This window comes from Pogonomyrmex barbatus, unplaced genomic scaffold (genome assembly GCF_055798465.1).
Source record: "Pogonomyrmex barbatus isolate J1 unplaced genomic scaffold, ASM5579846v1 scaffold18, whole genome shotgun sequence".
NCBI lineage: Eukaryota > Metazoa > Arthropoda > Insecta > Hymenoptera > Formicidae > Pogonomyrmex > Pogonomyrmex barbatus.
In genome coordinates this window covers 3,417,383-3,433,221 of record NW_028297114.1, presented here as the reverse complement: position 1 = coordinate 3,433,221, position 15,839 = coordinate 3,417,383, and the positions used below count along the sequence as shown (strand labels likewise).

The 15,839-nt window shown below is 35.4% G+C and overlaps 1 protein-coding gene across 12 annotated transcripts in view; it reads right to left on the bottom strand.

The window, feature by feature from the left end:
* Positions 1 to 93: 93 nt before the first annotated feature.
* The window catches only part of LOC105431819 (RNA binding protein fox-1 homolog 2), a 266,891-nt gene continuing 251,145 nt past the window's right edge, over positions 94 to 15,839 (bottom strand). For all 12 annotated transcript variants that reach the window (XM_089074930.1, XM_089074932.1, XM_089074931.1 and 9 more), the window contains 3 exons: positions 8,375 to 8,541; positions 6,433 to 6,496; positions 94 to 5,735 (listed from right to left, as the gene is read on the bottom strand). In XM_089074930.1, the coding sequence (XP_088931056.1) occupies positions 5,691 to 5,735; positions 6,433 to 6,496; positions 8,375 to 8,541 (276 nt within the window). In that variant the 3' untranslated portion in view covers positions 94 to 5,690. The remainder of the gene's footprint in view (positions 5,736 to 6,432; positions 6,497 to 8,374; positions 8,542 to 15,839) is intronic.

The window sequence follows — 15,839 nt, the reverse complement described above, 5'->3', positions numbered from 1 at the left end:
ATAAGAGGAAAGTGACTATTGACTACCAATTTCTCGAATCTTTGGTGCTCGAGGAAACATCTTTAAAAGAAGGGCACAAAACAAATATGTAGATTTATTTGAAAAATATTTAATAATAAACATTGACAATATACAGAGAAAATACGCCATAAGAAGTCGCTATGGGATTAATAAGAACCTAACAACTGGTCCAGACTTACAAAATATCATCAAATCAGACAATGATAAAGGTGTCACGAATCACACCTTATATTCCTATCAATATTTTCGCAAATAAAGTTCATCGAGTTGATCATATATTCTTGCTCTCTTATACCTTTTCATTTTATTCCTTTACTGATTTCCATTAATTTCTTATTAGCGAGCTCGCTATTGCGTGTTTGAACTCAGCCCGCGTAAATCGCTTATATGTATGAGATGGAAATCCGCAAGGAGACACAGAGATAGCAACGGCGTTTCTCTTTGTGGATTTCTTTTTTTACATTTGCGAGAGAAGCGAAAAAACAGGTGATGATTTTAGCTGTTTTAGTTTTCTCAGCGATCCAACAAACGTCACTGGGCGTTTATCTTCATTTGTCATTTTGTCTTCGTGCTACCTTACAATGATAATTAATTCGTGCTCTTGATTTCACCAATTTGTGAAGAAGGGGTACGAGTTTCTCTTCTTTCATTCATCGCGCACACACATACACACACACACACACACACACACACACACACACACCACATATACCACACGTATCGCACGTATCATGTCTCATATACAGATACATTAAACTTTACACGCACGCGCTGCTAGAAATATCATTAATAATAACGTCCTAATGTCATGGAACATCTTTCATTAATTTTTTTTGCAATAATTCGAAAAGAGTAGCACGGCGTTGCCAACCGACTCGAGATAGCTTTCGCATTGAGACGTCGATCCTACGAAGACGTCAAGGATCCTTCGGCAGCGCCTTGCTCAAATACCTAGGATATGTTGCTTGTAAGATGTGTTCATTATGTAGTCATGTATTCATCTAAATTCATTTAAAAATCCCTTTAAGGTATTTATCGTTAATTAATCATTATACGTATAATGTATGGTGCGTATCATTGAATTATGTTACACTGCACGACTCCACTAGTTCTGGATCTTATTATCAATGACGGTAAATTAATTATCGGTGGAATTAAGAATTCAGGATCTCGTTTGCATTTGCTATTAATTCGCTGTGATATAAGAGATGCTCTCTATATATCATTCTAAATTATATTTCAAAAATATTCATGGATTTTAAAACTATTTAACATACGGATCAGTTTGCAAAAACGAACTCTTTAATCCAGAAAAAGAAGATACGCTCGATCAAGATCGAAGACTAAACTGGCGGTAAAGGGTTTCAGGGCATAAAGATACGTAAATATGCAGAAATTTGGCAGAAGTTATTAAATTTTATCTCGTAAATAATATTATCATCTAGATATGTCGCGTTCTTTGTAGACGATCTAACAGTCCAAAGAACTTTCTATTCATCTTCTCACGATTTCTTTTTTTCCGATAGAAAGCAAGTTAAACAGTCATCGAAAATCGAAATTTATTAATGAGATATTTCTTCAATGTCTAAAAAGAGAAACAAAGAACACCAGAGAGATGCGAATGGAGAGAGGCAGGGGAGAGAGCTAATCTAGCCTCTAGATTCTATGAACATCTTGTACGATAGGCCTGTCGCAACAGTAACGCGCATAAAGAAGGAAAAATCGAGAAAAGGAAGTTGTGCATTTGTGACAAAGATGGGACGCGACGAACCCGCGGAAAAAAGTGTCTCGCGCGGCTCTCTCGTCTCGCTAATTTGAGCTTGACTTATTACGCTAGCCACTAATAGTAATAGCCTATCGATAAAGGTATTACGAGTAAGTATAAATTGTAATTACAGTGTACAATATACAGGGAGATAAACCTCGTAGAATCTCTCATGTGCTTGCTTTCACCCGCGGTAGGTGCAGCTGCAAAAATCTCTATTTCCAAACGTTATCCGTTCGACTTTTTTTTCTTTCTTCGAATCCGCACACGGTTATCTTGCTATCTTTCATGCGGAAGGATGTGTGTATGTATGTATGTATATATATATATATATATATATATATACCGACGATTCGCGATTCTCGACTTAACAATCGTTACGTCACCTATGTACGATAAGCACGCGACTTGTTCTACCACCAAAATTCATCTGGCTTTACGTATTCACTGTGTAATCAATTAATTATTCTACATTCATTAATTTTAATGTTTACGAGAATCATGAGTATGTCTGAGTGTAGTGACTTCTTCTGTTTGCTTGTTTAATACTTCCTAAATTATAGTGCGTTCCTCGGCACGCTCCTTCACGATTTTTGTGCTCGAAAAATCTAGTTGATCTATGTACATGTACACGCTCGCGAGAGAAAAGAAAAGAAAAATCATCGTCCTGCCTCGAGCGTTCTCGAGTCCTAGAGCTTAGACTAATCCTAATTGAAGATTAGATTAAAACGTAACGACGGCCAAACTACCTGCCGTACTTTCTAAAACATCTTTGTCATATTTGGCTATTTCACACTTCTTATGTTCTTTTGTTCCTCCCTTCCGTTTTTTTTTCTCCTTTTTTACTCCCTTCAGTTCATTCAGTTGCATCAGTTCACATACACGTCCTACTCCTATCGTACGCAATATAGCGTGGCGCAACGTATTTTATTCTTACATGTAATATACGATAAATCCTCGCTTAACTATTAATTTAACAGAGATATCACTCATTCGACTCAGTGTGCGTACCATTTTTCTTTTTCACGTTATTCTCAAATAGAGCATCTTTTACTTTCTGTATAGCATACCGGTATATCTACTTAATCAGGAAGCAGTGTCACAAGAGAAAGAAATCTAATGATCGAGAACGCCGATCTGAATAGAAATCGAAATTGATTGGCAATTGATTATAAAACAGTCACTTATGAATAAATTAATAATCCCGAAAAAGAGAACAAAAAAATATATTTACATAAAAAATCATGTATCCTTTCCAAATAATTTTTATAAAATCTTACATGAAAATACAAAAATTGCGTGTAATACATATTTCAATATCAAAATACATAATGTTGATGGACATTGCAACTAAAAAAAAAAAAAAAAGATAAAAAAGGAAGAGAAAGAAAAACGCTATTCACTACTTGAACAAAGATATCTATCCGTATCGGCGTTTTCGATTACTCGATGTAATTCGCTACAATTGGGTCGACGTTTAGCTGAACCTAATTATTCTTCGTGACAAGAAGACAAGTTCGTTTTACAGGCACGCGCGCGTCTCTTCGACATCGAGGAACCGAAACGACCTGATGAGTATGTAATGTCCACGTTAAGAAGCGTTCGCATAATAATTCTTATTACCGGTTAATAGCAGCTCGACTTAGCATCGCGGACAGAGCCCCGTGCGTTCGTGATGCGCCCTGCAAAATCGATCACGCCAAGAGACGCATTCTACAAGTCTATTTTTTGTATATGTACTATTACTATGCTCTTGCTCATTGGCATTGAGATTCTGCGCTTAGTGATTACAAAGTGGACTCTGCTTAACATTTACTGTAATAAAAAAGAAAATTGTCATGTCTGTTCAGTCCTTAACTAAGGAATAAATAAGTGGCACACGCTTAGATTATCGCACGATGCACTCATGTCGGATTTTTCTCCAGAAAAAAAGAGAGAAGAGGTACTGATAAGATTCTAATATGACCGTACTTGCCATTTTCAATGCACAATTCATCTCTCTAGTTTATAAAACAGACGAGACAATGCGATTAAATTAATGCGTAGAAATTTAATGCAAGTTTGAAACTCGAATGCAAAAGTTTGTGCCTCTATTTCAAAGAATTAAAACTGAAAAATAGATCTTTGCAAATCTTCCCTAGAACAAATCTTCCAAACTTTGTTATTTGTTAGAAGATACACTCGTGTGTTGGTATTCAATGCTCAACAAAGTTATAAAAACAATCAGATGTGAGACAGATCGAAATATTGCTACTTCCATTTGGAAATATCATTAATTTAGCTTAAATGTATGCGAATAGTGCGTGCGCAATGCGAAAATACAGGATCGAGATACACATAAACTATAAAACTATAGAAAATAAGCGCAGATTACAGATGTGTTTTTGTAATTAGAAAATTAATTTGACTAGATCCTGCGTAATTAAAATCCGGCATATCGTTTAAAGGTCTAAGCGGTTCTTGTCTCTTTCTTCTTCCGCGCATTTCCGTTATTCTTCTAATTTACTGAGAACAGAGTTTGGTTCGCAACCTACGCATACACACGCGTGCAAAAGCGCATACACACACATATTTGGCATAGAAACCCTACCGGTCACATGGATGCCTTTATTTCCTTCTAGGTCGTTTTTTTCTTTTTTCTTTTTAACTAGCTACCTAAAGATCTCGCTTTTCCGGATCACCTTGTGTCGATTCGTGTCGACTGAAATTGTCAATGTCTCGCTGCTACAGCAGAAAAGTTTAAATTTTATAGCAAAGTATACTACATTCATTTTGCGATAGATTATTCATTCAATAATCGCATATTTGCTCATCTCAGTTTTATTATCTAAGTACATAATGTGCGTAAAATTGTCCTATGATATTTGTGCGAAATATTTAGGGCTTTTTCCATTTGATAGCCCATTCAAATTACTGATGTTATATGCTAATTTAGATTACGAATGCAAATTGTATTGTGCAATGTTAGCTTAAACAGAGAAATAATTACAACAAATTTACAACTATGTTACAAGTATTTCGGTAAATGTGCATAAATTATGTATCATATCGGATCATCACATCTCGTAATATTAATACATTTACAGAAACTATAAACAAAAGAAGAAAAAAATAATTCTAACTAATAACATTACATTTCATTTAGCGGCTCGAAAAATTATTCATAATAGTAAAAACGCTTGAAATCGTATTAAATCGGTGAAACTGTGTAACAAATGTAACAAATGTAATAATACAAATATAATATGCTCGTGACATTATCAAAAATAATTTTGTGCAATAAAATTTGAAAATGCTGCAAGCATTCTATTAATTTTATTCCATTCGTACTCACATTTTATTCGTATTATTGCTTTATAAAAACTTTGTATTAATTTATTCAGACCATAATGATCATAAATAAAAACAGAATCGGATAAAAAGTTCTTGCTTGTAAATGGCTATTAGGAGAGCAATTTGAACGTGACTTGAGACGACTTCCAATCGAACACGACTCGACACTTCGATGCGTCGACCTCGACGCTACCATTGCGTTTACAGATCGATTTTTCTCGTCTATTTCTTTCATTCGCCGTTCATATATTTTTAAGTATTATTTAAACATTTGACGCAGATAATGTTCCGTTGACGTTAACAACAGTTTCTTTCTGATCGAACAATTTTAGAGTGTTAAGAACGATTGCATTTCAGTCCATCGCGACGATCTCGGGTCACAAAATCAGTTGGAATAAAATTGGAGCAAAACCGGCGAGTCAGCATGCATGGAAGGCCCAGGCTCGTCGTCTCTCGGGCGATCTGGATGATGGCAAAAAATGACGGTGATGATTATGTCGGCTTTATGTCTGGTCATGTTCTGCTGAGTATAACTTGGAAGGCTCTCGGGCTCTGTCTATCAACGATCCATTTAATATGGCGTGAACCTGTTGTAACCACCTCTGTATACCGTTGCCTGCAAAAATAAGAATTTATTAGATACAATTTCGATGCGGTGCATAGTGCTGACGTATAAATAACCATCGTCGCCTTTACGTATTTAACACCAAATGGGATCGTTTATTTTAAGATCGTATTTTAGGACCTGAAAAATTTACGGCGCTAAATACTAAATAACGTAAAAGCAGCACTTTACACGCGGAGTTCAAAATTTACGACCGTGACGTTACACGATGTAACGCAGGATTGTGCATTCAGAAGCAAAATCGAGCTGAAAGTTTATTTTATATTTATCGCCGTTAAAGTTGTGAGTTTATCGACAGCGTATGATCGAACCACCGTACGAACGCGATCTACAACCCCACCTCGTTCATCTCGTCTTTTACAAAATACGACTCGCGTTCCATTACGCACAGACTGAGACGGCGAGCCAGACAATTGGGGACCGAGGATAAATGCGTGCAACGGGAGTATGAGCCATTAACTTTCGCCACGACACAGTTTCCGTAAGTTGAAAATGCTCGACATTAATAATTCATACGTGAGTAAAACGCGCCGTGGCCGAGGTGGTCTTTTCTAATGTCCGTTATTTATGGCGTAATAACAGGGCGCACCGTTCTCTCCCCGCGAGATCTACGCGCGCGATTTAACGGCACTCCCGTTAAATGAAATCGTAAAAAAGTACACTTCGTAATCGAAGCTCTCCTCCTTACCCCATAACCCGCCACAGGTCCGATGCCATGTCCGAGGTAGGGATCGGCGTATTCACGCCCATAACTGGAAAGGGCACAAAAAGAGTTGACTATTAATACCATAGAACTTTTTCGTATTCGTTGAAGATGAACGATTTCATACATGCGTGTTTGCGCCTCTCGATTTTCTTCTCTCGGCTTTCACAATGAGAAAAATCGATAGAGGAGCGAGTGAAATATGCACAGAAAAAAAATTAATTTTAACTCGAGACAGATATTCTCATAAGCAAAAATATAATTCTTTTTTTTTTTTTATTTAATTTTGATTCGATTAAATTTGTATCGATGCAAGTACTTTACTTTTGCTCAATTCAAAAGACTAAAAATTCTTTACATAAAGATTATATTATATTCTTGCTTATGAGAATATATAAGCTTGATTGAGAAGATTAATTTTCTTTTATATGAGAAATGAAAGTAACACGCAAGCGCGTTTGGTATGAAATCGATTTTTAATATTCATATTTGTATTTAATATATATTCCTGTTTACATTTGATGCAAGATACTGATGCAAGGTGCATTAAGCGCGCTTTAAGGTTTCTCAGGGGTTGTGTCTAGAGATTCGACGGGACTATCAGGATGGGTCTGGATTTCAGGAGCGAATCTGCGACTCCTAAGAGCTCGTCCACGACGTCGGGATTTGCTGCAAGGAATAGACTTATCGTGTTAAGCTTTGTAATAATTAATACCTTCTCTCTCTCTCGAAGAATTAATATTTTGTAGGGTCGAAAGAGGGATGTTATGAGAGGAAGAACCCGTAGGTTGCATTGGCTGATGTAAGATAAATAGCAAACATCATCATAACGGATAACGAGATAGATAAAGACAATCCATTATGATGTTCAATACGTGATGTACAACATCTCGACCTCATTCTCGTAATGGGGTCGAGCCAATGACTTCAAAGCATCCCCCAATCTACACACATGTACTTGCATGTCAGTATGAGACTGATCGCAATGATGGGAGAATCATGACCCTCATATCGATAATGAAGACAATACACGTTACAATTCTGAAGTGCGCCGAGTGAGTGTCATTACGAGAGAATGAGCTTGGAGTGTACCAAAAAATATGAACATCTCACGTGATTTTTAAAATAAGCGTTCAATTTAATTAAATTCAAATTTACTCTAAATTTAATTCATCAATTTGCCAGATGCTTTATAGAATTTAAATTGCACTTCTCGAAATATTATATAAAATTTAAAAATACATATATATATATATATATATATATATATGAGAAATATTACATTACTGTAACGGATAGTCCGAATACAATAGCGAACGATCGTTATATAACGAGTTATACATAATTCATATAAAATAAATGAAGCTCTATTTCAAAGGAAAATCTCAAGATCTTACGAGGGCACAAGCGTGTTCGCGAAGAAAAATTCGCAAAACTTCCTTCCTCAAGAAGAATAAAAAGAAACGAGGTAGAAAAGTTTTCTTCTTTTCGCAGAGATCTTTGCTTCTTTAAGCATCATACTGAGTTTCTAAATTTACCGAGCCACGTTTGATCAATATAGAATCATTCCTCGCTTAATTTTACATGTATTTATTTATTTCAGAATTTTAGCTTTCAAAGATAAAAATCAGTCGCGTATACAATTCAATATTGAAATTAATATTTAATTAAATAATTTAATTAAATGTTATTAATAACTTAATATTAAAAGCTACTCATTTAAAAAAAGTTGACTCCTGAGTTTTGTTAAATAATCCAGAGGTGAGGAAGCTGGCTCGTTAAATCTAGGACGTTCTATCGTATCGAATGAGAGAGAAGGAGGGAGATAGAAAGAGAGGGAGGAGAATGAGGGAGATCCTGGAGGATTCGTGGTGAGTGAGAGTACATATATACGGGAGTTTCTCGGGTGAAAATGTGGTGCACTTACCCCGCGACTGCGGCATATCCTGCGACCGGTTGTGCCGCAGCTGCAGCTGCACCGTATGCGCGCGCAGCCACCGCCGTGTAGGTCGCTGCAGCTGCGTACGTAGCTTGTTGTGCTGTTGATAGTGGTGTCTTCAACAATGGTGAAGCTGCGGCTGCCGCTGCCGCGGCCTGAAACAACAACCATGACCCGCCATGCAAGGCTCAAGCAAGCTCAAAGACAGACAGAGAGGATGATCTCAGCGAGAAACGATACTATCGTTGATACGATCGTTCGTGTCGTTGCACATAGAAAACGAGATCAATTCCAATTCCAAGGGAACTGACAATTGCTGAGAAAAGAGGCGCAAAACGAGAGGAACATCGAGAAAATGTGAACTTGAAGTTTTTATCCTTTTTATGTGAAAAATTTCCCATGAGGCGAACGGAATTAATGAAGCTACGATTATACGTCCGATAAACTTAAATAGAAACTTTAAATGCGCGTGCACTCTTTTTTTTCTTAATCGTAGCACTTTAATTCAATCTGAGCTTTAATTAGAAATATAAGTTGAATTATAAATATCAATAAAAATTTAATTATAAAAATATTATGAATGATATTGCATCAGCACGCGTAATTTTATTGTGCGATATAAAAAATATTTTATATTCTTCAAATAATTATCAGTTAAATAATTTCGTCATTAATGAATTTTTGCCACGATTACTCTTTTTTTCCATTACCATTATATATTTCTAAAATATTTTTTTATTACTGCATAACGTTACACGTTTTGCAGTCTTGTCGAATTTTGTTACATACTTTTAATAAAAATTGACATTTTGAAATATGTTTTGACAATCGATTTTTGGAACAACGAAATTTACAATTGTCTAACTGTGCTGACGTTTTCTATGTGCAATTACTACTATTGTGAAACGCATCAGCGTAGTTCGTTGTGACATCGATAGAACAGCGAGATGCGATAGACAACAGTTTTTTAGAATATATAAAAAAAAAAAAAACGAAAAAAAAAAAACGAAAAAAGATCGGAAAGCATCGCATTTCCCTCGCTGTTTTAAAAATGTCAGTGCATGGATATTCAAACATTTCGAGCATATAAACTAACTGTGACACTCGAAGCTGTATTTTAGACAAACTCCGAGGGAGAGATTTTATGTACAAGGAACATGATCTGATCGAAAGTGATGATATTTAATCTGTTTGTGACACAAAGCAACTATATTACCAAATATTTCCTGATAATACAAACATTCCACTTTCTATATGAATCCTAAATACAGAAACGTACTAAAAGTACGTACTAAAAAATGCACTAAAAGTATAGTATTTTTCATCTCGAAACTATTTTCTGTACACATTAAAAAATGTCAGATGAGAAAGCTATGTTCCTGAAATATTTTCTTCGACACGGATATTTTTTTCCATTAATAAAAAAAACTATAATAATAGTAAAACGAATTAATGATGAGATGTAAAAAAAAAATTACATGCAACATGAAGATTCATGAAAATAGCCACGGTGCAAGATAATAAATTTTAAAACCACAAATATACGAAATGGAAAAGAATTGGGGGCGATGAATTATCGATCTTTTTTTTTTTTTCTAATCTCAGCACAGACCTAATCGATGAGACCTACTCTAAGTACCTTAAGTACCTAAGTACCTAAAATCTTGAAAATACTTTAGCCTAAGTAGTACACAGTGAAACAGGATTTTGTTACAAATCGGAAAATGCGCAATACGCATCAAGGGGGTTTCTAACACGACGAATAAGTAAATCTGCTTGATCTAACGTCTCCAAACACCGTAACTATTTACCGCAGGCAATAAGTAAACTTACTGGAGTGTGATCTTTTGTCTCTCGACAAAAGATCCGCTGACATAGTTCGAAATAACTATAATGTTTGAACAGCGAACCTCGTAAGCACGAAACATCGAAATCTCGCGCGATGGCACCAGGGGATTTATGCCCGATGAAGATAGGGCTGTTGAACGCTACCACTCATTGGCGCCGGGATGATGGCGGGAAGACCTGTGTGCATGCATCTAGAATGTGCAATTCGATACGTCGATGTATATGTATTCCATTACACGACAACGTAACACATGCGCACTCAGACGAGCCTTTCCATGACATTTCCATTCGCGCGTTTGACCTAAACCCGAGTGCAGTTTGCTCGAACACTGCCGTGTCAAGAATGCTCCCTGAAAGCCTGGGGATTAAGTCTCCCGGCTTAAGCCCAATTGTCGGATTACGTCGTTAATTTATTGGAGAATTATTCATTAATCTTACATGACATTATGGAAAATGCAGGTCTCTTAGTAAATTTATATATTATGAAACTATTGATATTCGTAATACGCACGGAGAGAATGCTTTTCCTGAAATGTCTAAAAAAATTGGGCCAGATGGAGATCTGAAAATAATTTTGTTGGGCCATTAAAATAATTATGTATGATATTTAAACATGATGATTAATGTTGCAAAATTTTTTTATATACAATACCCATTTAAACATCCTACACTTTTTGACGGTGCAACAAAATTATTTTCAGATCTGTGTCCAATTAAATTTTTAGATAGTTCAGCAAGACTTTTTTTTCACGCAGTAATATAAATTTTATTAATAAGTAATAAATAAGAGATAATCATAAACAGAGAGAATAATTTATTTTTATAAATTTATATAATATAATGTGGATATAGCTTCCTTTTTTTCATAAATTTTATTTAAATATAGTGAAATATTTTATAAGAAAAATTAGATTCAAACGATGTAAAATTAATCAAAACTTCCTTCGTTAATAAATCTATATTTCATATAATTACGCTAATACATCATGAATAATTTAATGTTAACTATTCGGCGAAACTTTACTTAAATATTATATAGATTAATTATCATTTCATTACTTCAATATTAACACAAAGAGCATCGATGCAAAAGGAATATTATAGCACTGCCAATCATAATTCTGAAACGTCGAGCATTATTACCGTCCGCACTAATCAGTAGAATACATTATTTCGTAATTAATAAGGGAAAACGATGTAAAATGTATTTCAGGAATTTCTAGATACTAAATCTGATTGTTCGTAATTATGAAGGAATGTCATAGTCCGAGCATTGTCCATGCTCGCATTAATTAGTAATTTCATTATCGCAAGCTTAACAAAGACTGATGATGCGAGCAAAATCCAATATTTCCGAAATACATCCATCTACAATTCATCCAGAGATTCTTAGATTCTTTGCAAAATTTGAAATTGACTCTTAAATAAAAATATCAAAATTGTTATCAAACAGTTACCAAATTAAAAAACATATATATATATATATATATATATATATATAAAGTTCAGTTTTAAAATATGAATTTAAAGTTTAATAATAAATATATGTTGAATATATCGTTGAAAAGCAAAAAAAAAGTGAATTTTATTGAAAAGTGATTTTTATTGAGAAAACACTCGCTTTAAATCGGGCGAAGAATTTAGATAGAAAGAATGGAATATTTCGCGCAATGGGGATAGACAGAAAACAAAATTGGTGAAACAGAGCCGGTCGTAATTCCGCAAGAATGACAGTGTTATCGAGCATTCAATAAATTTTGACATCGCGGCGAGTAACGGGGGCTGCAAGCAGCAAGCTCCGTGGAAACGCGCGAATTGGCTGACCGGTTCGCGTATTGTGACGAAAACACGATTTAGTCGGCGCCAGAAACTTTCGGCGGTCAGGAACGGGTTGTTATTCGACATTTTGTCACGAAAAAAGACGGCGAGCGGTGGAGACAACGCGGAGAGAGCGAGCTGTTTTGCGGGAAGAAAACAGAGCCACGTACAGAGGCAGCGAAGGGAGAGGTGCCAAGTTGCTCCCTGGGATTTTCTCGGAGACGAAATTTCATTCTGTTGAACTGTTGAAAATACGCGAGGCTCCGTCAAAAGGCGGGGAAGACGATTCGATCCTACTGCGGCAAGAATTGTGTAATCCTCCCGGCTCGTGTGACTGAGACCATCGTGATCCGTTTACGATGAAATATCGTTGGAAACAAGGTGACAATAATTTCTCGCAAATCCAATCTCCGGGGGCAACCAACCGGAAGGGCCGAGATCGCGGCAAAAAAAAAAAACGATTCTCTTGCGAGCCGCGTGCGAAACCAGTGATTAGCTTTTTATCTCGCAGTTACGTCGATTCAGCACCTCGTTGTGGTCGGACTCGCGTTTACTTTTTTCGCGGCGCATCGCGTCGCGTCCTCCCTCACGTTTCGTGCTTTCTGTCAGCGTGCGAGACGGCCTGTTAAACGACTTAACCGCATAAATTCGAAAATCTCCCTTTACATTGCGGTAATTGCTGTGGAACGCTTAACAATTAAATCCTAACAGTGACGAAGATTGCGGAAAATAAACTTGGTTTCCAACGTTCCAGTGCTCGAAGTGTCTTTTGTAACGCAAAGAAGATATTTAAAATGTAATGATGTAATCCGCTTTTATAATAAATGCCACAATCTTAATAGTTTCAAAAGAGAATAGCGAATATATTACATTCATAATTTTTTGTTTATTGGTAAATTTTCTATTATTGTATGTTATTCTATTGTTCAAAATATCATTTAATAATCTTTAATAATCTCATTCGTAATCATTTAAGAATTTCCTATTTTTTTATTGTCAGTAAAATTTTTAGTAATATTGTTAATTTAGTTGATTCTAACGTTAAATTATTTTTTCGTACGTCATCTGTATTGGCAAACATTTCACATCGAATGTTTTTTACATTTCTATATGTTTAATAAATTTTAACTATGGTAATTATCAAATTAAGATAGAGACTGAGAGAGTCTGTTTTGATTTGAATTACTTTAATTTTCCATTTTTTCGTTCCTTCTTTCTTTATATTTTTTCTATTGATCTATTTACCAACGAGCAAAAAATAAAATTAATTTTATTTTTACTACGTATGCGAAAATAGTGGATAACAAAAAAACAAAAATATATTGTACCAATTACTATGTAATTGGTACAACATATTTTTGTCTTTTGTACCTTTTACTATTGTACCAATTACAAACACGCGATCTATATATACCAGTCGCTGATTGAAGTGAATCTAGCTACAGGTCTGACAAGCCCTCAATTAAGCTAACGAAAAGACTTTCAAAATATTTCGCGAATAGGGCATTCAGTTCCCCTGAAAAGGGAACGCAGATTAAACCAATGCTGCCGAACTAATTATCGGAACCAAAGTTAAATGCAGCTGAACATTTTAACCCTACTGTAAACTTTTCGCAACTTCCAAAGCCGAACTCCAAAGTTCTCGATGTTGCTTGTTTTGATACATTTGACAACTATACATGAACATTTTCTATATTTATTTGTATTTTTATTTATGTTATATTCAATATAGTAAAATAAAATTAAAAATTGTAGAATAGTGATATTATTAATAGTGATTTATCTAGTGATATTATTGCAAGTTTTTTTTAGCTTTAATAGTTTGCAATTCAATTATGAACTTAATTATAACGGCATGTCTATAGAAATTATTTAAAATGCACGAATATAAATATTTATTATAAATATTTTTACCTACGTTTTAATTTAACATAAATTATTTATTTTTCCCTGAATTTAATATCTTCCTTGAATTTAATTAAATAAAACAATTTTCAGAAGAAGAGAAAATTCACAGAATTCGCATAACCCAGTTAAAATATATATGGACAAATTTCGCGTTGTGTGTCGTTGGCATTTAATACGCGAATATCCTCGCGCAGATCTGGCCAGAATGAACCCGTCAGTCGTTTAAATGACGAGCGTTTCTCGATGACGTTGATTTACGGCGGTCTCTCGACAAAGTCGAGAAGGAGAAGTTGGCAATTGGGCTCCGTTATGCGGGCGGCTCGTAAATTCTCATACGAGCGAGGCTTTGCCATCAATATGGGTGGCAACGAAAACGCGGCGTGGCGCGCCGCTGATAGAGACTTGCTTGGCCGGCTTGAATTCGCAGATTGAGCTCGTCCAAATTAGCCACGAGAAAATTCTCAATGATTCTCAGCACGCGCGTCTGAACAATTTATGATTCCGGCTCGTTTGAAGACACCCTTCGCGCTTTCCGATCACGGAATTTTCACCGGAACGCGGAAATCCCGTTAACACGGTACACGATGCCATAATTAAACGTCAACGCGTTAAACCCTCTTGATTATTATTTACGTATGCGATGCGTTACTAAGCTCGTTTATACACTCGCGCGCCCCATCGATAAAGAAACAATTTATCGAACATTCGTTTTCGTCTGATAAAGGATTTTACAGCCGAGTGGAAACAACACGAAAATAATCATCGCAATTTTTACATTATTTAGCACATTTATAAATTTTTATAGATTATTAGATTAAAAATTGAAGATTTATTGAGCTATTTTTAGAAGCCGATAATAATTTTGTTATTTCGATACCGCTGCTTCTCAATCCTCTAAGATTGAATTTTCTCTTTACGGAATGTGCGCGAAAATTCCTGACGTGACGATACGCTACGATCTCTCGATATATTCATAATAAATTTCTTTACAAGGGATATGAACATTCCTAAAGCGATATACTTTGACGCCACGACATTCATAACAGGACGCTTGTGCAATAATGTCACAATATCGAAAGACTTTTGAGATGTCTGCCAGCGATGCTCTCATAATGTATCCAATAAATGGTCATTGCTCAGTGATTCATAACTACAAAACGCTCTTTGCTTTAATATCTGACTCATATTTACGATATTTACGATATTTTATTACAGCATATATATATATATATATCACTTGCTCAAGTTTTATAGCTGTACTTTCAGTGTAAGATTCTTCTTTTGACGTAGAAATATTTAATATACGCGATCGATTACACAACATCCAAAATAAAATCGAAAGTTCGCTTCACTTTTTTCGATACTTACTATATGGGACGAAATAAAAGTCTATCTGTGAATATCTTCCCTCATAATTAAAGCATTCCAAAATGAATTTTTTATCATACTTAAAAGTCCCGAATTCTGATTAAGCGTTAAGTCTCTAATTTTCGTAATTAATTGAATTATATATGATTACGTCGAAAATTCCTTTCACCGTGGCGCGTTTAACTTAATACCATGTAATTAAAATACGAATCATCGTATATTACATCGGCTACCATCTACTTGCGTAGCTTTCTAATCACATGAGACCTGTCTACGCCGTAAGTCTACTGACTCGCTTAGTACAAAAGCTCCCTCGAAACTGAGGAACCCAAACGACACACTTAATTGCGTGCATTTATTACTAAACGTTTGCTCCACTCGTATATAGGTCTCCTACGACTCGTATTTCTAGATCTGTGCGACGCATGCTCTACTGACTGAAAAAAAAAAGGAAAATAATATTACATGCTGTCTCACGCTAATACCAATCGAGGATTACAGAAACAAAAAA